Source organism: Astyanax mexicanus, chromosome 19 (genome assembly GCF_023375975.1).
Source record: "Astyanax mexicanus isolate ESR-SI-001 chromosome 19, AstMex3_surface, whole genome shotgun sequence".
NCBI lineage: Eukaryota > Metazoa > Chordata > Actinopteri > Characiformes > Acestrorhamphidae > Astyanax > Astyanax mexicanus.
In genome coordinates, this window is record NC_064426.1 from 20,927,366 (window position 1) to 20,950,635 (window position 23,270).

Below are 23,270 nucleotides of genomic sequence, written 5' to 3' on the forward strand. Positions count from 1 at the left end.
TAACAATAAAATAAACGCTTAAAATAGATCACTGTGCACATTACATCTTTGAGTTTCACATTTTGAACTGAATTACTGAAATGAAGTGACTTTTTAATATATTTTTTAAAAATATAAATCAGTTAACAGCAGTGTTCCCCTTGGTTTGGTTCGTTTTCACTCAGGAAAAAAAAATGCACACATTGGTTAGAACTGCCTGGGGTGGTAGACAGAAAGATAATACAGCAAGAGGCATTCTTATTCATAACTGTAGTAGTAATCTGGACAACATAGAAGATTAAATTACACCTGTAGAAACTGTTTCAGTGTCTGCTGCTTTACTATAGTTTTAAACAAACACTACATGTACACCTGCTTAAACAAGCTGTACCAAAGGTAAAACTAAACAAGAGTCCAAATTACACATCACCACATCCCAGTATTCAAACAGGATTAAAAAGTCATAGAACACAGTCACGAATATTTTCATTAAAAAATGTGGATTTATTAGGGAAAATCAAGATGCAAAACATAACCCAAAAAAAGGCAAAACTGCCACAACAGGGACAGGTTCACATAACGTTTATATTTTTTTCAAAACAAGTAAAGCTAATTACAAAAAGAGCAATTTGTGAACCTATGGCAACAATTATTTTTTTTATTATTAAAAAAGACAATTCTCTTGGTTTTGGACGTAGAGCCGCTGCTGTGTGATCCACATAATGACAAAGGCAAACAGAACTGTACACGCTGCTGCTGTTGGGCAGCTGGAGAAACATTAGTAGTGAAGAATTCAAAACATATTAAATCTTAAATACATCCTACCTTGAAATGACTCCTGTGATTGACTATAACAGAAATATCCCACAGACACTACACTCTCAAAGCCGATGTGTGAAAATATGCTTTGTTTCCATTATGCAACACAGTTGGGCATCTAGTAAAGGACAACACATTCTCTTATTTTGAACACAACCACTGTTTAATATTTAACACTTTTAAATGGAAAGTTTAACACAAATGTCCACTTCCGCCTGTGTTCCTGTGATCTTTCTCTTTGTTTAAATACAATTAGTTTTGAATTAATTGTTTCATGTGTTGTCCTTAACTTAACACGTAGATACAAGATATGCACTCGTTTAGCCATGCATGGATTTTACATGTAGTTTTGGACTGAGCTGGGATAGGCTTAGGCCTGATCTAAGTCTTCAAAACTGGTCCTATGTTTTCAGCACATCTGTTTTTAGAGTGTAGACTCTAACCCACAAAAACTATATTCAGTATTCGTCACCCTGTGCCTCCATTTTGTAACCATTCTCATTAGAAGCGTAGCCCTCTCCAGACTGCATGGAATCTTGGTCCATCATGCCCAGGTTCAGGCCCATGCTCATCCCGTCCTGAGAACCTTCTTCAGACTGTGGTGGGATGGATTCTTCTCCTTCTTCAGCTCCGTTACCCAATCCTTCAGAATCTCCAGCAGGGTTCAGCATAGAGGCATGTCTATCCTCTCTGCGCTCCCCTCGATCTCGGTCGCCTCTGTCTCGCTTATGCTCACGGTCTCTGTCCCGGTCCCTCCTCCTCTCTCTATCCCGGTCCCTGTCTTTATCTCTATGACTTCTCTTCCTGTCCCTATCCCGATCCCTCTCTCTGTCTCTATCCCTGCTTCTTTCCTCTCCCTCCACACCGCCTTCCTCTCCTCGACCCATCTCTCCTCCGCTGGGGTCCTCCATCCCCCTCTCTCCTCCCTCTCCCATGCCGTCAGTCATACCCCCCATGCCCTCTTCTCCTCCTTCGGCTCCCTTGCCCCTCTCCCTGTCCCTCCTGCGGTCCCTGCTCCTGCTTCTCCTCTTGCGTTCTCTATCTCTGTCGCGGTCTCTGCTCCTCTCTCGGCTCTTGCCCTCCCCTCCCTCAGGTCTCTCCCTCTCTCTCTCCCTTCGCCGGCCGCCACCATCCTCACCAGCTCCCATTGGTCTTTCACGCTCGCGAGATCTGGTGCGCCTGCGTCTCTCTCTGGACCGAGAGCGGCGACGCTCACCGCGCTCCTTATCACGGTCACGGTCCCGACTGCGGTCGTGGCGTTCACGTTCGCGGTCACGGTCACTAAAATGACAAAAGAACAGACCAGCAATCAGGATATGTAGATCTTCGTTACAATACGGTAAATTAAAAAAACTGGGTTTCAATCCTAAGAGGACAAACATTAAAATTTAGCACACTGTTGCTGTCCAATGAAATAAGTATCTACCAAAGAGAACATTTAAAGGAGAGAGCAAAAACTTTTAGCTTTCAATGTAACTCAGTTTGAACAGTTTTTGATTTGGAGAATTTGTCTTGTTGAATTGGAGAATTCATCAAGAAACTTTGACATGAAACAGACAAAAATGGAGATACTTTTTAGATAACAATGATATACAAACACACCTAATAAAAACATCTAGCATTTTCTTTGCTCCCCAATTTAGCTATGCCAATTATCCAACCCACTTAGCTGCACTCGGAGGAAAGAGCAGTGATGGCAAGCTGCATGACTGGGATTCTAACCTGATCCCCTGATCATAGTGGCAGCACTAAGCCCGCAGGACCATTTCTAGCCCACATCATAAGTTTTAACCCACCACCTTTTCTACCACTCATGAACTCACCCCCCAATAGGTCGATCATCATAGCGTGATGTGTCATCTCTGCCAGAGTGTTTGATGTTCACATCCGCACCACCTCTTCTTGTGCCACCCAAACCACCACCTAGGAAGAAAAGCCACAGTTCCAATACATTAAGTACACAAAACAGGAGATATTTAGCTGTCACCCAAAAGCTAAGGATACAGAAAAGGTATATTTATGAATTACATTTATGTTAAGTCTCTTTTTTTGTATCCACAGAATGTGGTTAAAACTGAATCCTATAAACTGAAATAAGATTTTACTGTTTTTAAATGTAAATAGAGTGCAGTGTTGGCTCAGTGCTCACAGCCAGGCCACTAGCGACAAGGCTGCCAGTGTTGGGCCTTTAACCAAGACCCTTAACCCTCAATGCAGCAATGGCAGCCCAACACTCTGGGCATGTGTGCTCACAAAATCACTGCATCTTCTGAGTCTACTCACTATTGCGTATGTTCACTGTATAGATGCGTAAAAGCCCAAGGCAAAATTCCATCTGTGCCAAGCACAAGTATGGTGCACATGGTTATCTTGTCTAAATATACTGTTGCAATGTGCTGCCTCATTCAAAAAGCAACCAAGGATAGACTATCACAGCTTAATTATCTTGTATGGACTGGAAATGAACAGTAAATTTTCAAATTAATGCGTACAAAATAAGGCACACAAAAAGAAGATGTACATATTGCATGTGATACTAAAACAAAATCAAAAGTAAATCCAACTATATCCGGGAGAACAGTTACTGCTTACCAAGCCTACGGGGGTGCCATCCTTTCACTGTACGACCTCTCTCGACATCCACAAGAACTCTCCGGCCGTCAATCTTTTTACCGTCCGCATGCTTGTAGGCAGCTACAAAGCAGGAAAATGAAGGAAAACCAAAAAGTAGAGAGGGAGAAAGGATGAAAGAAAAAAGAAGTGAAAAATGAGAGAGAAAGAGAAGACTGTGAGCAAGAGGAATGCATGTTACAGTATTGTTTTTGTTATCTCTTACCTGCAGATACAGTTGCCCATGTAATTTCATACAGAAAGCACACGCTTACCTCAGGTTACTGACAGCGGTGAGGTAGCACCAATCAGCCTTTCCCATATTTATATTTATTTACTGTACTTGTGGAGAAGTACAAAGCAGGACAGATATGGACTTATTTACAAATTATATGCAGCTTACATTCGTGTTGAAAACTGCAGAAAATTTAAGTCTACATTCTGAAGCTATAGGTCTAATCAATGTTGGTGACTTGGGCCACATTAACATGAAAAAGGTCTAATCATACTAATAAGCACAGTTCAGGATTGGGGTTAACTGGTTTATTGCTGAAGTACCCATTGCAAGCAGGTGCATCTTTAGCATTATGGACTTAAAAACTCTGACATAATAAATCCATTACATCATCTACAGCAGTGTTTCTCAATACTGCTCCTGGAGGCACTCTGCCAGCACATTTTATTGATTACCTGCTTTTAAAGCACAATTTTCTGCATGTATACATCCTTTAATTTACATAACATTAAACACACCAAAAGAAAATACTTCAGATGCCCACGGTTAAAGCCCTATTGGGCATTCTATTAAAAAAAAAAATTAATTAAATCACTGCAAAATGAAAGTGCGTCAAAAAAGGCCTTGCCGATATAGAATTGAGTCTATGGATTTAAGGAGTTAAAATATTACATATAATTTAATACAAGATCTTTAGATATAAACACATTTGGGTTGTTAAATTTAAATGCATTAATTTAATTCAGGACTGGACAATACAGTCAACATGATCACATAACATTTCTTAATATTGATCAATACAGTATAATTCGGAAATGTATTAAATATAAACAGCCAAACTTTAGAATTCCCAAATGTCTGGAAAAAAAAATTAAATCCACAATTCATATATAGATAATTAATTGTCCGGCTCGTTTAATATTTATTTCGAAAACCACAGAAAAAAACGCCTATAACTATGTATATATTAGCCAAGCCAGTCATACTGATTGATCTTCACACAAACGTTATGGACAAATGTATTGGGACACATCACAGGAGCATTCATTGAATCCTTTTCTAAATTTCTAAGCTTTAAAATTGAGTTGGTCTGCCGCATGTTGCCAAGTCAGTGAAGATGTAACTTTTAATTATTAACTCAATGATTAAGAGGTCCCAATACTGTGTCTGGTATATTTTTGTCCATACAGTGAATCTGGTCTTTGCTAAATTAACAATAATAGGCACAATGTGTGTGTACGCTGGGAGTTTTGAGGATGGCCAACATAATAGGTCAACCAACACATCTGCTGGGCCAAACCACAAAGCATTGTCATTTTCAAACTCAAAGTTTCACACTTCCTCTCACACATTCACACACTCTGAAGGGGCATTGGTAAGCTTCTGCCAATCATCCACCCCCTCACATTCAGACACACAGTCACAAAAGACAATAAGGAGCACCCATTAAGAAACCGTTTATTGTTTCTCACATTAACACCCTCCTACCCCAAAACCAATCTACATTACTCACTGAAAGGGACTTTTTTTTTTATATTTTAGCTACAAACGTTACCAATTTCCCCCTCCCCAATTTTCAGTCTAATTGTTCTTTCTGTATCAATTTTCTTTACTTTTACCATTACCTGTATACGCTACCTTACCATAATACCTGGCCAAGGCTGGAACCCATCGATGGTTTAGCCCCTCGAAACGCAGCCTGTTGATTCCAGTTTGATACTTGAACGTACGCAGCAAAAACAGTCGGATCGATAAAGCAAAAAAAAAGGGATCCATTCCAGACAGATGCACTGGAGGAGTTCCACTCAGCTACTCTGGGCTGCACTGTAGACGATGGCCTTCCCAGTGGAAATGGGTACACCTACTGCCAACTCTCAAATTCTACCCTAGAGGGCCTTACCGACCACCCTCAACATCTAACCTAACCAGAGGGCCTTACCGTCCACCCTCAACTTCTAACCTAGCTAGAGGGCCTTACCGACCACCCTCAACATCTAGCCTAAAAGCGTTACCAGCCACCCTCACATACTAGCCTGAACTATTTTTCTCAACTAGAGGGCCTTACCAACAACCCTCATCTCAGCTACCAATTGCACCAGTGAGGGCCTTACCCAAAACCCTCATTATTTCAGCAGACATCTTATCAGTAACCAGAGGGCCTTACCAGCAACCCTCGTTTCTAAGAATCTTACCAAGAACTCCTGTCCTCCACAAAAAACAAGGGGCCTTACCAAAAACCCCCACTCAACCTTGCATGTTCCTATTTAGTTCAACTTACCAAGAAGCATTCACATATCTAACAAGCTCTTAAAAAATAATCAAATTTATTAGATGTATAATCTCACTAGAACTGGTTTAGCTCAAATTCGACAGTAAAGTAAGATGTACTCAAGAGGCACTTTGTGAGGGGAGTTTTTAAGAGGACAGAATTTTAAGAAGAATATGGTGTTTAAATTTGACTTAAGTTAGAAACTGCTCTAAACGGGGCAACTGACTGATAAGGCAACATTCACTCAGATGCAAATAATCTAGTGTGTGCATCTATGATGAAACCTTCTCTAAAATTGAAAATAAGTTTTTTGGGGTTTTCATTCATTATTTTTAGACCTGTAAATAACTACCGCTTCCCTGAAGCTGTTTGAGAGAGTTACCGTGCTGAGAAATGTTAATTGATCATGGACTGCCTTTGGAAAACCAATGCCATTAAAGCCAATCATGATTAAAAGGACTACATTCTATCCTGGATCTACCATACCTAGAACATTAACATGCCAATAAGTTAACCTTTAAACTGATTCCATTCTCAAAGAATTAGCAGAATGCACCAATGTGGAATTTCCAGCCTGATACAACAACTTATTGTGACTACATTTTACTGTAGATATATAAGTTATATATTTGTAAATATTTAAAAAGTTGTGTACCACACGCAGAAACACTGGCCTACATGGCTCAACTGAAGCCTGCTAACGTGCTCTCAGGCTAACAAGGATGTAAATTAATGTTGTAGGCTAATAAGCCCTTTTTATGTGCTGTCAATATTGTGCATCCTTGGTAAAGACAGCTTCAACTCCTCTGAACCACCAGCTGCTCCCTTTCCTCCCTGTAAACTGTGATAAAGTCCAGGAACAAAAAGTTTAACCCTCATAAAATAAAAAAAACTCTCATAATCCCTTAAGTTTTTTAGAAGATGGTCAGTATCTACTTACGCAAAAGTACAACCTGTGTGTTAACGTCTATCCATGGTGGCTTTAACGGCACAGGTTGACCTCAGGCACCCACTCCCTAAGCCTAACCCAAGGAACGTTCAGTGACCAACAGCAGCAGAAGCAGCGCCTGCTATATATTTAAGACTTAGGCCTCAAAACGAGGCAAATATAAAACCTGACTTGGCCCAATGAACGTGTGCCTTGTTCCAGCCTAGCAGTATATGAGGGTGTAAAGAAATCTTACCCATCATACAAACCCATCATACCAACCATATACTGAGCTGTGGTAGTAGGGTGTAGATGTATCAAAACCATCACCATGATCTGCAAGCCAGCTCTGGCCAATAGCCATCAGAGATAGGCGGCTGCAGTAGCAATGAGAACAACACACAATTAATACACCGCAAAGACCTGCACTGCAACAATTCACTCAAATTTACAGTCTCACCTCAGCTAAAAGGTTCACTTTTTCAAAAAACAAAAATGAGCCACTTTTTGTTGAAAAGACAGACAGGTGTACAGGTTGAGTCACCTTGTTGCTACGGAAAGGCTTGGCCTTTAGCTTACCGTCGCCGCTCCAGCCGGAAACACACACTCCTATGTGTCACACTGCCTAAACATTACAGAGATGCCATACAGCGGCAACATTCATCAGAACGTGTGTGTGCAGTAGACTAACGTACAGTGTTAACCCAATCAATCAACCCAATGCCCACCCCTTCACATCCCCAGAGCCTTGTGTGATGCACCTCCACATTCACACCCGATGCAATACAACACACAGAATACAGAAAACAGAATAGTCCATACAGGAGCACAGATGTGAGAGCAGACACTGATATTCATACACACACGCACAGACACACAAACACAGATGAAGTGTCATTGGTGTGACCTTTCTGAGGTCACTTGTATTTTGAGTTGTATGGCAAGCACATATAAGTGTTATATAAACTGCATTAACTTCTTAATGCATCAGCTATTTTTGATATAAAGTACTACTGAATACAAAATATGTATTTTTTTTTTAAGTTTAAGACAAATACCTATTGATAAGGTCTACTCACAGTGCATGTCTCGCTCGTGTTCATATTCAATGAAGGCGTAGCCACGTGGTTTCCCCGTCCTCTTGTTGTATACAATGTAGATCTATTAAAAAAGATTAGGAATGTAATTGGCAAGATTAATAAGTGAAGCATGCATGGCAATAGACACATGCACTTGTAAACTAAAAAAGCTAGCAAAATCAAAACCTGCAGATGCTATGTTTTGGAACATGCTCTGTTAACAGTTTGTTGTGCAAGCATATGTAAAAAATATATACATTCAGATTTAGCATGCATAATTTTAATATAGCATGAAACTGTTCTTGTCTGTGCAAGTGTAATGAATGCAATAAAATGTGTTTTACTCACTCGTTTAATAGGACCATAGACTTCAAACTCACGGCGCAGCTTTGACTCTGTAGTATCATAATTCTGTTTAAGAAAAAGAAAAACAGCCAAAACATTACATTTCAACATTAATAACAGTGATGGTATAGTTACTTTGAAAAAGTAATCCAATTACTGATTACTGATTACTCCTTTAAAAAGTAACATAGTTACTTTATGGATTACTTGATTTTAAAAGTAACTAAGTTACTTTACAAGTTACTTTATTAGTTACTTTCAGCAGCTGCAGACACCACCTCCCGCCGCCTTAACATAAACATTATAACCAGTTTTGCCAATATTCCCTTTATTGGAAAATGCATTTTTAACAGCAACAATTTATCTCTATTAAGTTGAACGATTTCCTAAAAAAATACGTTTTTCAGACGTTGTCCAATACGGACCCATACCGGACCCAACTACTGAGAAAGATTTAATTCTGACAGTGTTCATTTAAAGCACCGGAACTTTTCTTGTCTTTACGGTATACGCGCAGTGAACTTCCAATCACGTGTGGTGTAAAATCTTTAAATGCTCTCCTCTGCCAATCAAATTTGTGGCAGACCGCTGCCCTGGCTAGTGAATTGGGACGCGGCCGCAAAAAAACGCTTTAATAAAGAGATAGGGCGCAGAGAACTGGCGAAAAACGAAAACGGGCAGAAACTAAAGACACGCCGAGCGCGAGAGAGAGAGACAGGGGAGAAAGCGAGACGCGTGTGATTGGGGAAGAGCGGAGGGGGAATGGGTAAGGGAGCGGTGTGTGTGTGTGTGTGTGTGTGTGGAGGAGATGAGGTGGAGAGACAGAGAGAGAGTAACGCACAGTGACTTAAATAAGTAACTTTAATCTGATTACTGGATTGGAAATAGTAACGCGTTAGATTGCTCGTTACTGAAAAAAAGGGTCAGATTAGAGTAACGCGTTACTAAGTAACGCGTTACTGACATCACTGATTAATATTGTGTCTAGAAGTCTAGAAATTTTAAAATAATCAAAAAAAAGGAAAGGACAAAAAAAACTTACAACTCGAGCCACAAACAAGGTCTTGAAAGCATCTCCTTGGGCATTTGGATCATTATGAGGATCCCCTGCAAAAAGAAATGAAAGAATGAAGTCGGACTGAGTTGGTGCTCAGGCTGGAATGTGTAACTCTTAAGATCCTTAAAATACATTGCATACTTACACAATTTCAGCTCTGTCTCCACTACCGTTTGCCGCCTCTCCATTTTCTCACGCCTCTGTGAAAAGAACACGACATACAGTCATTAAGATAATGCCAGAAAACACAGACAATGTGTCTCACTAGTCCTTGTTAAGCTTTTTTTCTATCATATAAAAACATCACAATATTCTCACCTTTCTCTCCAACCTCTCCTCGCGCGTTTCGGCTCTTGTGGGTGGCGGTGCATCTCTAGGGTCCTGATTGAAAGGAAGGATAAAGATTAAAAACGCAACACAAGATTAAAATAAAATTAATTAATGACCTGTACAAAACCATTACAGTTGATTTACAACTTATCACAGAGGAATCTCTCTAGTTGATGAGGAGCTAAGGTTTTTAAAAATAGGTAAAAAGATTTATATGTTAAGATCCTAATAAATATTAATAATACGGCAATACCTCTAATGACTAGTGGTTTTGTATATAGTAAATGGAGCTAAATGCTAAACCTTCAAATTAAAAATAATAATTTACTACTTGTTCTGAGTACTTCTTTAATTTCAGTAAAAGCAAAGAAAGCTTGCCTATATATTTTAGTTTATCTACAGAAAAAAAGCTTTTACACTGCAAAAGCACTAGCATTACTGGTACTGTGAGCTGATTGGTTGGCAAGCTGAGCCTCGATATACAGGTAGTGCACATTTAAAAGGCTTAAAATTTATGTCTGCTGTACTGAAACATTTGATTAATAGATCCGTGTTGAAGACAGTTATAAAAAAAATAAAAATAAATAAATAAAAAAAGAAATTTTTAAAGTCTGATTTTGCTCAGTTGCTTAATATGAACATATTCATGTTCGACACATTGCAAGTGTGTTTTCTCCTCTATGGAGATTCTCTGGCATGGCATCGCTAGTTCTCATGTGTGTTTAGTCCGGGTGCGCACGAAAGGAAACGTGTTTCTGGAAAGCAGCCAGGTAAGTCTGTGATTTCCCACAGCAAAAAAATTTGCTGTTTGAGATCCGGTGTAGACATTCAGTTGTGTAGTGTCTCAACAACAAGTCGTGTAGTGTGAATAACGCAGGGATGTGTTTTGGACCAATGGTTTTCTCTTTCTCCATGATTTCATTGCCAGTATGTAGCCGCTGCTCCTGACTCCCAGTCGCAGACTGGGTCAGATATCTAGCATGCCAAATACTTGCTGTGAGTCTAATTCATGTTACACAACTGTGCAAGTGCTGAGAGATCCCTGATTTGGCTCTGAGCAGACTTTTTGTCAGCAGTCAACAAAAAACTGTTGGTGACTGAAAAACTGGACTAAAACAGGGTAGTGTGAACCTGGCATAAGTGTTCACACTACATAAAGTTACCTACAAGTGTACTTACATAACATTAAGTACCTACAAGTGTGGCATAACATGCAATTTTACTAATTCATACCTCGAAGTGCTTGATGAAGGGAGCGATCCCAGAGTACGGCTGGTTGTGGTGTTTTTCATGGGGCAGCTTCTCCAACTGTGGCAGAAACGGAATGGGGTCCCGCGGGGCAAACAAGGCCAGCAGGTTTGGGGGCAGAAACTGAGTCATTGTTCACCTAAACAGAGCAGAGAAATGGCCATTTAACAATATTACACAATATTACGATTAAATGTCATTACATTGTAGATTAGGCCAGCAAGGAATTCACAAAGAAACTAAAAACGTCAAACTCTAAAGAACAGGGTCTGAGACCCACTGCTTGATAAAGGTATGGGCCACAAAGAGACTACAGAGACCAGACAAGTAAAATCAACACTATCAGAGAAGTAAACAACCCAATTCCTGTGAGGTAAAAGTATCAATTCAGAACCCAGTTTGGCTCATTAGACACACACAACATTAAGATAGTAAATTAGCGCTAGCCAGCTAGCTTAGCATTACAAAACTCAATACAAGCAAGCTAAGCTAGCTAACACAACACATTTAATCTACATGGATAAATTTAAATTATTTACTCAATTAATTAAGATAAATTAATCCACCAATACAAACCTACATTTAGTGTAAATCCATAAAGAGTACCAAACTGACGCTGAAACCTATATATGTTAGCTAAATAACCTATGTGTGTGGTAGCTAGCGTAGCGCATAGGGCTTGGTTGTGCTAGCTAGCAGCTAGCCATGTTTAAATAAGCGAGCAAAAGGTGCGCCCTCGACCAAGGTCCCTTACTAGTCTGCACTTAGCTAACGCTAACTCGGTTCCAACTAATACTCTTTTTAACTTAAACTAGCAAACATACACTTTATAAGCCACATCATGAAGACCACACGCACCTACTCCGCTTAACTAAAACAAAATATAATTAAATAAAAAAAATTCTAGCCAAACGTGCCCACTCCCAAAGCTTTCTAGAATTTAGTTCACAAGAGCGCGTATTGGAGCACAGCCCGCTTTCTCCGAGGCCTCGTGTCGGACATTAAATTACCTCAGCTCCGCATCCAATCCGCGCAGAATCTCCGAGCTCCGCAAAATAACGACTTCAGCAGCTCCCACAGAGCCTCCCAGTGTAGACTGTTACTGTAACACCAGTCTGTACTGGTCGCTTTCACTAGTTTCGTTACTGCTCAGTTCTCCAGCTCCTCTCCGCGCTGCGCGCTCTCTCAAAATGGCGCCACGCCGTAAATCGCTACAATTCATGAAGGGGCATTGTTTACGACAGTAGTTCACAGTTGGCGGCATTACTTGGCAACGTCAGAAGGTATCAGTGTGTCCCAATTCAGGGGATGCACCCTTCAGAGGCCGTATTGGAAGAATCCTGCCCCTAAATTGGCACACGATGTTTCTGTATTTATTTTTTCAGTGAGACGTATTTTATCTTTATTATGTGTTCAGTACCTTAAATTGTATATGTTGTAATTGCATGTGCGGCATGTCTTGTATTTTTATTTATAAAACAATTACATAAACTGTTTATTTGTACATATGTATGTATTGTATCATTAAATTATAAAATATAAAAAATAAGAGACCATTTAAAAATGAAGAGTTTCTTTGATTTTACCTAATTAACAACCCCTGGATTATAATCAAGAGAAAGATGAATGATCACAAGCCATCAAACCAAGCCAAACAACTATAATTTTTGCACCAGGCATAGCATAAAGTTATCCAAAAGCAGTGTGTAAGACAGGTGGAGGAGAACATGCCAAGATGCATGAAAACTGTGATTAAATAACTACGGTTATTCCACCAAATATTGATTTCTGAACTCTTAAAACTTTTTGAGTATGAACTTGTTTGCTTTGCATTAGTTGAGGTCTGAAAGTTCTGCATCTTTTTTGTTATTTCAGCCATTTCTCATTTTCTGCAAATAAATGCTCTTAATGACAATATTTGTATTTGGAATTTGGGAGAAATATCCATAGTTTATAGTATAAAACAACATTTTATTTAAACATTCACATATAAATAGTAAAATCAGAGACACATATTGAGAAACTGAAGTGGTCTCTTATTTTTTTTCTTGCTTTCTTAACGATTTTTATATTTTTATACTATATTATCTTATCTTCCTGACCTCCACTCATGCGATGGCACTTCTTCTTCATCCTGCTCCTCCTCCTCCTCCTCCTGTCTAGCAGCTGCCAGCCTAGAAGCCAGGCTCTATCTAGTCAACCCTTAAAAAATTTATGGTATTTAAAATAGCAGTTTCCATGCCTGGATAGGTTTTGGAAAACTAGAAATACCCAGAAAGGTTTGGTAAAATTAAAATTTGCAGGCTACATATGTGTGTTTTCATTTATCGACTGAGAAAAGCTATTTTGAGCTAACAAATATATCAGCTCAGAGTTAGTTCTGTATAATAGCCTTACACAATGAAGCTCTCAGGATCTGACACACATTTTATTATTATTATCATAAATTGTGTGAACATTACTTTTTTTTTATTTATAGTTTTAGTTGATTTTTGATTGTATTGTCCGCACTGATGTTTTAAAGATTGTATAGACATGACAATTTGCCTTGGAGACATGAAAAAGTCCTGAAAATGTATTGGTTAAAAAGTGTATAAACCTGGATAAAGTTACAGTAGGTATAGCGCTGCCACAGGCCTGAAACTGCTGCTGTGAATCCGCTGTCGTATATCCGTGCAGTTCCTCTCCAGGCGGCGAGAGGCGCTGTGTTAAAGCTGTAGCTGCTCTTCTGTCTCTGAGTGTAGTTTATTTTCATTAGTTAAAGATGGCGGAATCCGAGGAGACTAAAGCGACCTGCACGTTTTTGTTCAAAAAATCCAGTAAGAAGTTTTCAGCTCGGAAGAGAAAAGCCAGCGACAGCGACAAAGGTAAACTTTATTAGGCGGTTTTTACTATTTTAGTGAGTGTAGAGGGGTTAAATCTGTTATAATACAAGTAATAAATGCTGAGGAGGAGGCGAAGATTGAGTATTTCATATGTAACGTTATGTGTTCTGTTCCTCCGCGGACAGCGCAGCCTAAAGACTGTAAATTATTATGAATATATCTTTATATTGTGTTTATTTATCTGTAAAGTCCGGACGGGTAACTTAGAGCTAGAACAGAACCACCGCTCTGTTTAAGGTGGAATGAGAGATAGAATTAAGACGCAGCTCCATATTTATATCCTCGGTTTTAGTCAGTGTTTGGTCTGAATATAGAGTTTACTCCAGAGAATCAGGCTCAGTAACTCTGCTCCCTGTGTCAGACAGAAGCAGTGATGAGGAGAAGAACGCCGTGGTCAGAAGAGAGAAGAAACCCGTCTCTGCGAACCCCATGTTCCAGAGGGTGAGTGCACTAATCCAGGTCTTTATGGAATACAACGTTGCCAGGTCCAACACAAATATCCAGCCTAAATCAGTCTAAAACCCGCCCTTCAAAAGCTTAAACTAGCCCAAAATATATGTTTGAAGCAAATGGCAAAACAACCGTGAGGTTACGACTTAGTATTTTTTTTATTTAAGGGATTTATTATCAGTATTGCTGTTTATCTTAAAGTAATTAATAATATTGTGACATTAGTGTTTTATTAGTTCCTTTATAACAGTTCTGTATCCCAGTTAGGAACATTTAATAGTAACATAAGTAGCAAAAAAAATTACTTACTCATATCTGTTCCTGCCCCTCCTGAACTCTCTTCTCTCCTATTTTAACGTTTTCTTCATTACCTGGTGATTTCTGGTTACATTGTTAACACCTCTAAATGCGTTATTTTTTGTGCCTGGTTCTGTAACATTGGCCTCTATGAATCTGTGCCCAACTCAGCACAAAGTTCCAATAAAATGGCTCTTAGGAACCTAACTCGGCTCATTAACCAGAAACCAGAATCATCATTCACCAAAAAATAATAAAATCTTCATCAAAACAGGTTGTCGCATATTTGTCTAGGGCTAGGTCTTTGGGTAATGCCAAAAATTTCATAACGACAGACAGTGCATTTTTCATTTACATATCTGCCTTAGATATAACAGCATATCTAATGTTTTAACAATACAGTGTGTGTTAGTAATTTATTTTGTTAATTAGTGTGTTTTCTATTTGCTTTATTATTTTTGTGACTCTGCTTTGCAAGTCCTGTCTATATTTTATGGTTTTAGTTCATTAACCAACCAAAATCCCTGTTTCAGACAAAGAAGGTGGAGCGGGAAGCCGTCTCATCAAGTGAAAGTGAAGAAGACAAAGAAGCCAAAAAGATCACAGTGGCTTATAAATCCACCCGCTCAGCGGTAAGAAAACCTGCCCCAAGAATCAGTATTATGTTTAATTGCTCTTTTTTGTGTTCAAAGGAACAATCAGTAATAAATGGAAACGAGTGTGTGAAATTGGGGTGGGCGATATGGCTCTAAAATAATATCATGATATTTCAGAGTATTTTTACGATAACGATATACTTGGCGATATAGGAAAACTAAAATAATTCATTCATTTCAGGAATATAGTATAATAGTATAACAGAATAATCATAATGTGGCAAAATAAATTATATAGCATAAAATAATATGATGCTGCAAATATTATTGCAGAATATTTAGAGCATGCATATAAACTGCAAACTAAAACAATTATACAATAAATACACCTTAAGCTTCACAGTAAATAATAGACTTCTTTTAAGACAGAACAGCCCTATTATCACGATATGTATTTTTAATATCATGATATTTCTGTGTCAGGATATATTGTATACGATATAATATTGCCCACCCCTAGTGTGAAATAGCTTCAGGAGTTCAATTTTCAAACATTGGAGAGAGTTTTCTGCCCCACCCTCTCTTTCCCAAATGTTGAGCTCGCGCGGGTTGCAAGAACAATTGTCGACGAGTCTCACTGTTTAGCTAATCAGCACATGTATACATTTGTTTCATTGTTCTAAATGCCCATCTATACTACTCTAGTGGTGGTGGTAAATATGCTTAGCAACCTTACTAGAACTCAGTTCAGCCAAAAAAGTAACCAGCCTGTCCATTTCCATTTCACAACCCTGAGTGTGGAAAAGGGAGTGGGGGAATGGAAGTGGGTAGATTTTAATGCAAACTCCCACATAGATTTCCATGAGGTACCAAATAATTAAAATATAATTACAGCCTTATGCTCTGCTCTCAAGAGCTGCCAGTGCTGTCAGAGTTACTATGGAAAATCTAATCCTTAATGCTTTTTTTAAAATGGTATGTTATTCATATTATTGTTTTATTATATTCTAATGCATTCAACCTGCGTTTTTACATGAGCAGTTATTATGATGATGATTTCTTCTTCTTCTTCTTCTTCTTCCTTTTTAATTCTGTTTAAACTTTGCTGATGGGCTGATTTTTATATGTGAAACAGAAACCTGAAGGGCCAGAGGACATGGGGGCAACAGCTGTGTATGCACTGGACACAGAAAAAGACAAAGACGCTCAGGCCATCTTTGAGCGCAGCCAGAAAATTCAGGAGGTGAGGAACAAATCTGTCAGTGATAACTGAATTTGTAGTTAATTTCACAAAAAATTCTCTTCATCTGTTATGCTCCTGTGCATGATATGTATGCTATTGTAAATCAGTTTATAGAGTTTATAGAGCTGGGCGATATGGGGAAAAGGTATTGATTGTACCATGATATTTAAAGATTTTTTAAAGATATGCAGCTCTGGAAATAAGAGACCACTTAAAAATGATGAGTTGAAAAAAATTGAAATTGAAAACCTCTGGAATATAATCAAGAGGAAGATGGATGATCACAAGCCATCAAACCGAACTGAACTGCTTAAATTGTTGCACCAGGAGTGCAGGCATAAAGTTATCCAAAAGTAGAGTGTAAGACTGGTGGAGGAGAACATGTCAAGATGCATGAAAACTGTAATTAAAATCCAGGGTTATTTCACTAAATATTGATTTCTGGACTCTTCAAACTTTGAATATAAACTTGTTTTCTTTGCATTATTTAAGGTCTGAAAGCTTTTTTTGTTATCATTTTTTGTTTTCATTTTGCAAATAAATCCTCTAAAGGACAATATTTTTATTAGGAATTTGGGCGAAATGTTGTCCGAAGTTATAGAATAAAAAAAAAGTGGAAATGTTAATTTTACTCAGGCATATACCTATAAATAGCAAGATTAAAGAGACTGATTCAGAAACTGAACTGGTCTTCATTTTGTCCAGAGCTGTATATAAAAAGATAAAAAAACAAACAGTAATTATTGCTACAGTTATTTAAGTAATGCATGTCGTGCTTTTTATCCAGTTAAACAAGACTAATTATACTTTCTGTAATGAAACATGGAAACATGCAGTTGGTCAATGTATTTTAAGCATTGATTAATTCCACAATGTACTGAGAGAAGTGTATAAGTTATCAAAATAAGATAAAATGTTGTCACCAACCAAAGTATGAAGTTGGTGACGGTAATATTGACTTTTTCCACCTGTTTACACACTGTTCTGAGTTGGCACTAGTTGGTTTTTGCTTCCTGTAAACTGAAAATCTATGAAAAATTCGGTTTTGGAGGATGTTCTCATTTACACCTGCTTTCCTCATGTTCCAGGAACTAACGGGTAAAGAGGATGACAAGATCTACCGTGGCATGAACAACTACCACAAATTCATTAAGCCTAAAGATTCCACCATGGGCAATGCATCATCCGGCATGGTCAGGTAAGAATCTAAATCTTTCTTAAAGCGAAGATATTAAATTTAGGAAATAATTTGAAAATATATATTTTCCATGGTTGCAGTGTTGTCACAATGCTGAAATAAAACATTAGTAATGCTACATTTAAAAAAAGTTGGTTTACATATCATACAAATGCAGTGAATACAAATAAATATACAGTACAGTGTAATAAGCTAAAAAATATAATGAAATGCTGTGTTTGGTGTAATGTAGTGTTAATCACGTCAGACAAATGCTGTAAATGTAAATTGTCACTATTTGCTTTACATTGCGCTGAAATTTCATGATTATGGACCTATAGAACTGCTTCAAAATGGCACACAAAAAAAATCTATTTTACATGGACTTACTTTAAAAGTTAAGAAGTTTTTTCCTGTGTTTTGTGTAGTTGCACTTTTTTGAGATACAAGGTTTTGGTACAGGTTTTGCATAGGCAGTAAATGTAAAAAGAATGTAATATATTGTATGGACAAAAGTATTGGGACGCCTGCTCATTCCTGAATTTTTCTGACATCAAAGGTATTAAGGTATTAATATATTATCCAGTGTTTTTTGGAGTAACCGACTCGACTGCTCAGGGAAAATTTCAGCTTTCAGATTTCAGCCCATGCCTGGCATTAGGCAAGATGCCAACATATTCATGTTTATTTGCTCCAGGGAATCCTATTCTTTTGTCAGTACATCTCTAAAGGCACTAAACAAGCTCTGTGTTTGAAACATTTGCTCATCTCTGTGAGCAATGGGTGCAACTGAAAGTAGCTGAATGCATTCATTAGGAATTTCAATAACATTTGGACTTATAGTAACTGGGTAAATGTATAAATTACTGTACTACAAATGATTCACTGCCTCTAATAAATGCTTGATGCTGCTGTTTATTTTAGGAAAGGACCAATCAGAGCCCCGGAGCACTTAAGGGCTACAGTGCGGTGGGACTACCAGCCTGACATTTGCAAAGACTATAAAGAGACTGGCTTCTGTGGATTTGGAGGTGTGTGGGAATGAGAGTGGAAATCGCACAGTGTTGTAATTTCTTGTTTTAAAATAAATTGCAGTGCTCTAAACTTGGTATTTTTTCCCCTCACTACAGACAGCTGTAAGTTTTTGCATGACCGTTCAGACTACAAGCACGGCTGGCAGATTGAGAGAGAGCTGGATGAGGGACGATATGGAGCCAATGGTGAGTTGTTATGACTTGAGGTGCATTACAGATAATTTGGCCCAATCCTATTTCACTCGGTGGCTCTACTTCTTAGCCCTACCCCTTTGTTTTGCCCGTGCAGTGGGGAAGTGTTAGGGCTATATGATCCTTTAAACAGAATTTATAGAGGCGCATTCAAAACAGAGGGCTATGAGGTGGCACAAGTGATCAAAGAAACCCACAAATTTGAGTATTTTTCCTTGTCATAAATTATGATAAACACTATATTACCATGGCTTAATGTGTAGTTTCAATGTGTTATGGCCATTTTCTTCATAACAAGCATAAAAAATTCACTGGTAGTTTGTCTCAGTAGCTAACTTGAAGCTAAACAGAGGTGTCGCCATGTTTTCCTTCAAATTCAGCCTCACCTTCTGTAAAGCTAAGCTAAGTAAACAAAACTATTATTAAAAAAAACATTTTCTTTTCTTGGATGTTAATCTACACATATTTCTCTCCTAAAAACTGTTATTTTGGGAGGGGGTGAGTAAAGCACTTCTGTTTTTTAACAATAAACTTAGATTTCCAGATGTCCACTAAGGCAGCATTAGCAATAGCAGCTAACCACCACCCGGCAGCACTACACTGAGGAACCCTGAGTGTTCCGGTAAGCCAGAGAAGTTCGTCCCACACAGATTGTTTTAATGCAGTGATTCTGCAGGCTACAGTCCGATATATATTTACCTCTGAATGGCGAAAGGGCTAGCGCTTAGCACGGTTAGCGGCCATTGCTAATGCTGCTCCAGTCTGAAACTCCTGTATAACGCTGTACTTCAGTGAAGTGGATTCACTGCTCCTTACAACCTGACTTGTGAAAATCATACATAAGGAGCACCGATTATCCAGCAGCTAGGTTGCTGAACTTTAGCGCTCCACTGCTATAGCTATATCTGTATCAGGTTCTATTTTACCCCTTCCTCTTGTAAATCTGTTCCAGGGGAAAAAGTTGGACTCGGAAACAAAAGACTAGGCGTGCAAATTAAAAGTGTGATTGGGCCTTTATGTGAATACATTTATGTATGGCTGTATAATCTATATATATTTTACAGATGAAGAAAACTACGAGGTGAGCAGCGATGAAGAGGATCTGCCTTTCAAATGCTTCATCTGCAGGGAGTCATTTAAGAACCCAATTATTACAAAGTAAGTACTAAACACAGGCTGGGGTTATTCTGACTGCATGTGTGAGTGCTGAGGTTGAAGTGTGTGGTTTTTACAAGCAGTTTAGCTTCTTTCCGGGTGAGTAATGGTACTTTATTGACACCAAACCATCACTATTCAGTGTACAGTCATATGGAGAAGTCACAACCTTCTGTAAACTATGGCGTCGTTTTGGGTAGATGTAGAACCAATGAGTGGAATGCTGAAACAAATTTTACAAATAGAAAATTCTACTTGGAAACCTCAGAAAATTCTACTTGGAAACCTCAACTTGTAAGCTGTTAGTAAGTAAAGTTTGTGTTTGTGTTGTTTTGTTGGATTTTTTTTGTATTTAATATTGCTTTTATTAACTGCAGTTGTGTTGTCTTGTACAGGGAGAGAGAAAACATTTTAAATATTTTCAGTTTTCTTTGTCCTTATTCTTTTTTTTTGTTTTCAGTCATTTTAAGGAAGAACAAGCTGTGATCATCATGATTATCTGTTTAAATACAGTTCCAGTCAAAAGTTTGGACACCTTTTCTCATCCAATTGGGTTCTTTCTTTTTATGATTTTTTACATTGTAATATTAAAGACTATATTAAAGATAAACAGGAACACATACAGAATTATTCTGTTAAACAAACCAGAATATGTTTTATACTTTTTATTCTCTTAAGCAGCCACGTTTATCTTTGAGTTTTCTCAGCAAATTGAAGGAGTTACTGGAGGTACTGAACAATAGTTTCTGCTTTTTTTTCATGCTCCTACTCATCCCAAATTACCCATCTCAGTTGGGTATAGGTCAGGGAGATTTTGGAGACCAAACACTTGTTTACTGTTTACTATATAATTCAATATTTGTCCAGTACTTGTTTTCATCTCTAATATGAATCTACAATGTAGAAAACAAAATAAAGAAATACAGAAACTCTGAATGAGAAGGTGTATCCAAACTTTTGACTTCTACTGTAAATGTTAAGACATCTGTGTTAGCTGTATACATTTGTGAGATTGTGAACTCTGCACTCCAGCAGTGGATGCATATTTCTAATATATGTTTTTGGTTGGTTATAAATTCGAATTTCAAATTTCATTGAAATGGCCGTGTCTTTGTTTATTGTATTTTAACAAGAAAACATATGTTCAGTATAACGGCAGGGTTCCTGTACGCTCAAATAATATAGCAATAACAATGAATAAAGTAAAGCATGTTAATGATTCCAGGGGAGGAAGTGTAGTTCTGGCAGTGAAGTTCCTTCTCAAGTTTTTTTGTTTTTTTTGTTTTATGCAACGTGTGCCTTACCACAGTTTGCAAAAAGGCATAAAAAGGTCCAGAGATACTATCACAGACACTATTGTTGGCATTTCCTGTTACTTAAACAGCTGCACTGTTAACTTTTGCCGTATCCTCTCTGTATATCAGATGCAGGCATTATTTCTGCGAGGCCTGTGCTCTCCAGCATTACCGCAAATCCAAACGCTGTTACGTCTGCAACGAGCAAACCAACGGTGTCTTCAACCCAGCAAAAGGTAACCAACCACCGACCCACTCACTCTCTCAGAAGTGCAGAAACCAGGGTCTGAGCACAGCAGCTTAACCTATAATGGTGGTTTCTGTGACAAAACTAGTGCTGGATGATGTGTTGTCTGATTTATGGCCCAAACAGTATTTATAAAGTTTTAGTGGAAGATAATGGGCATTATATACACGGTTTTAAAGGAGTTTTTGTGCATTTTCTGCACACTGTCCATATCTTCATTAATATAAATATCTACAATCACATCCAAAAACTTACCTAAACTAAAATTGTATTCTGACTTATTTTGCACTTTTGTATAATGTTAAATACATGATACAAACGTGAAGGTAAAAATTACACAGGCACCAAATACAATTTTGGACCTTTAGGAGATGGATTTAAGACAAATATCTTCTTTATTTTCTTTTTTATTTTAGTAGTTTAACTATTTAAACTAAGCATTTTTACAGAATTGCCTCCTGGATTCTTACAGTCTGTGACCAACATGATTTCATCATAAGATTAAGAGATTAAGAAAACAGCTATTTATAACATATTGTACTTAGAATTAAAAAAATTTTAAAAAATGTATAATTTGACCTTTCTCTCCTTCCTTACTTTAGAGCTGATGGCAAAAATGCTGAAACACCAGGCTACTACAGACCAACCCCCCTCAGATGAAGACGACTAGAGTTGTCAGAAGCAGTCACAGTTTCCACTTTTTCTAATCGTGTTCAGCTGTTGTAAATTGTATTATCAAAACTCTTAAATAAATTTCATCCTTTTCTATTGACTGCTTGCTTGGGTGTGTTTTTTTTGTTGACCACAAAGCTGCAGTAGTTACACCCCTAAGACTATTAAAACAGCTGAGCTTTTGCATTTTAAATTGTAACTATCCCTTCACGCATGCAAATGGACCATAAGCACGTCCGCTAATGTGAACACCCAAAACAGTTAATTTATTTATTGAAACTTCAGTTCAGCCGTTGTTGGCTGGTTGTAGCATAATATGTATCCCTGGCCATGCTCATATGGTTTATTGAATGTTTCGTGTAATTTATCTCTTCAGTGTCAAATTAGTTAGTTAGTAAAAGTTAGTTGTGTCTGTGCTATATTAGCACATTTAACACAAAGTTGTTTTAAAGCTTTTTTTCCAAAATATCATAAGAATCGTGAGGCGGGGCTGGACTTAAAAATAAAAAATAAAATGTTTGACTGACATGGCTGGAAGACCTTGTCTGCGTAACCTATATTGCATCCTTTCTGTTTATTACTTGGAGAAGCTGATTTTTAATGGAATGTTTACATGAGCTGCAATCCTGAAACTTACATTTACTGATAAAATGGGTTTCTAAGGGGAAAATCTGCTTTACTTTTGTGAGGTATACTCAGTTGGGGTGATCTATTACCTGTGTTGTGCCTTTAATGAGTTCTGAAAAGCTGTAAACTGGCACAACACTGTCTATTACATTTGTCTGATGTTGGCACTGGGCTGGCTTCTTTAGCTGTTTTTTTTCTGTAAAGTATATTCTATTAATGATTTTCAGCTTGTGAGCCCTCTGTATTTGCTCTCAGGAAGCCTTCTCTTTATGGTAGACTAAAATACTGATGCACCTCCTTCTATCTGGAGAATGTTCTTTACTTGGGTGGATGTTGTGATGGGATTTTCAGTACTATTCTGTGATCATCCCCCAATGTTGTCTTCTGTTGCCTTTTTAAATTCTTTGCCACTGTGCTCAATTATCACAGAATGTGGCAAGTAGGTGATTTGGCTGCTCCTAACATTTCCACTACCTCTCTGATGAATTTATTCCTTTTATC

At 38.0% G+C, this 23,270-nt stretch overlaps 2 protein-coding genes across 2 annotated transcripts; one reads left to right on the forward strand and one right to left on the reverse strand.

Moving 5' to 3' along the window:
• Positions 1–460: 460 nt before the first annotated feature.
• snrnp70 (small nuclear ribonucleoprotein 70 (U1)) lies at positions 461–12,106 on the reverse strand. Its single transcript, XM_007251104.4, has 10 exons — positions 11,910–12,106; positions 10,885–11,038; positions 9,640–9,702; positions 9,467–9,521; positions 9,307–9,371; positions 8,268–8,330; positions 7,920–8,001; positions 3,391–3,492; positions 2,622–2,721; positions 461–2,079 (listed from the first exon to the last, which is right to left on the reverse strand). Exons 2-10 carry the CDS (start codon positions 11,029–11,031, stop codon positions 1,257–1,259), a joined length of 1,500 nt encoding a protein of 499 aa, XP_007251166.2. The 5' UTR covers positions 11,032–11,038; positions 11,910–12,106; the 3' UTR covers positions 461–1,256.
• Positions 12,107–13,628: 1,522 nt separating this feature from the next.
• Positions 13,629–22,242, forward strand: rnf113a (ring finger protein 113A). The gene is made up of 10 exons (XM_015606288.3): positions 13,629–13,766; positions 14,146–14,225; positions 15,065–15,163; positions 16,263–16,370; positions 17,459–17,568; positions 18,472–18,578; positions 18,678–18,767; positions 19,838–19,931; positions 21,353–21,459; positions 22,073–22,242. Exons 1-10 carry the CDS (start codon positions 13,664–13,666, stop codon positions 22,138–22,140), a joined length of 966 nt encoding a protein of 321 aa, XP_015461774.2. The 5' UTR covers positions 13,629–13,663; the 3' UTR covers positions 22,141–22,242.
• The last annotated feature ends 1,028 nt before the right edge of the window (positions 22,243–23,270 follow it).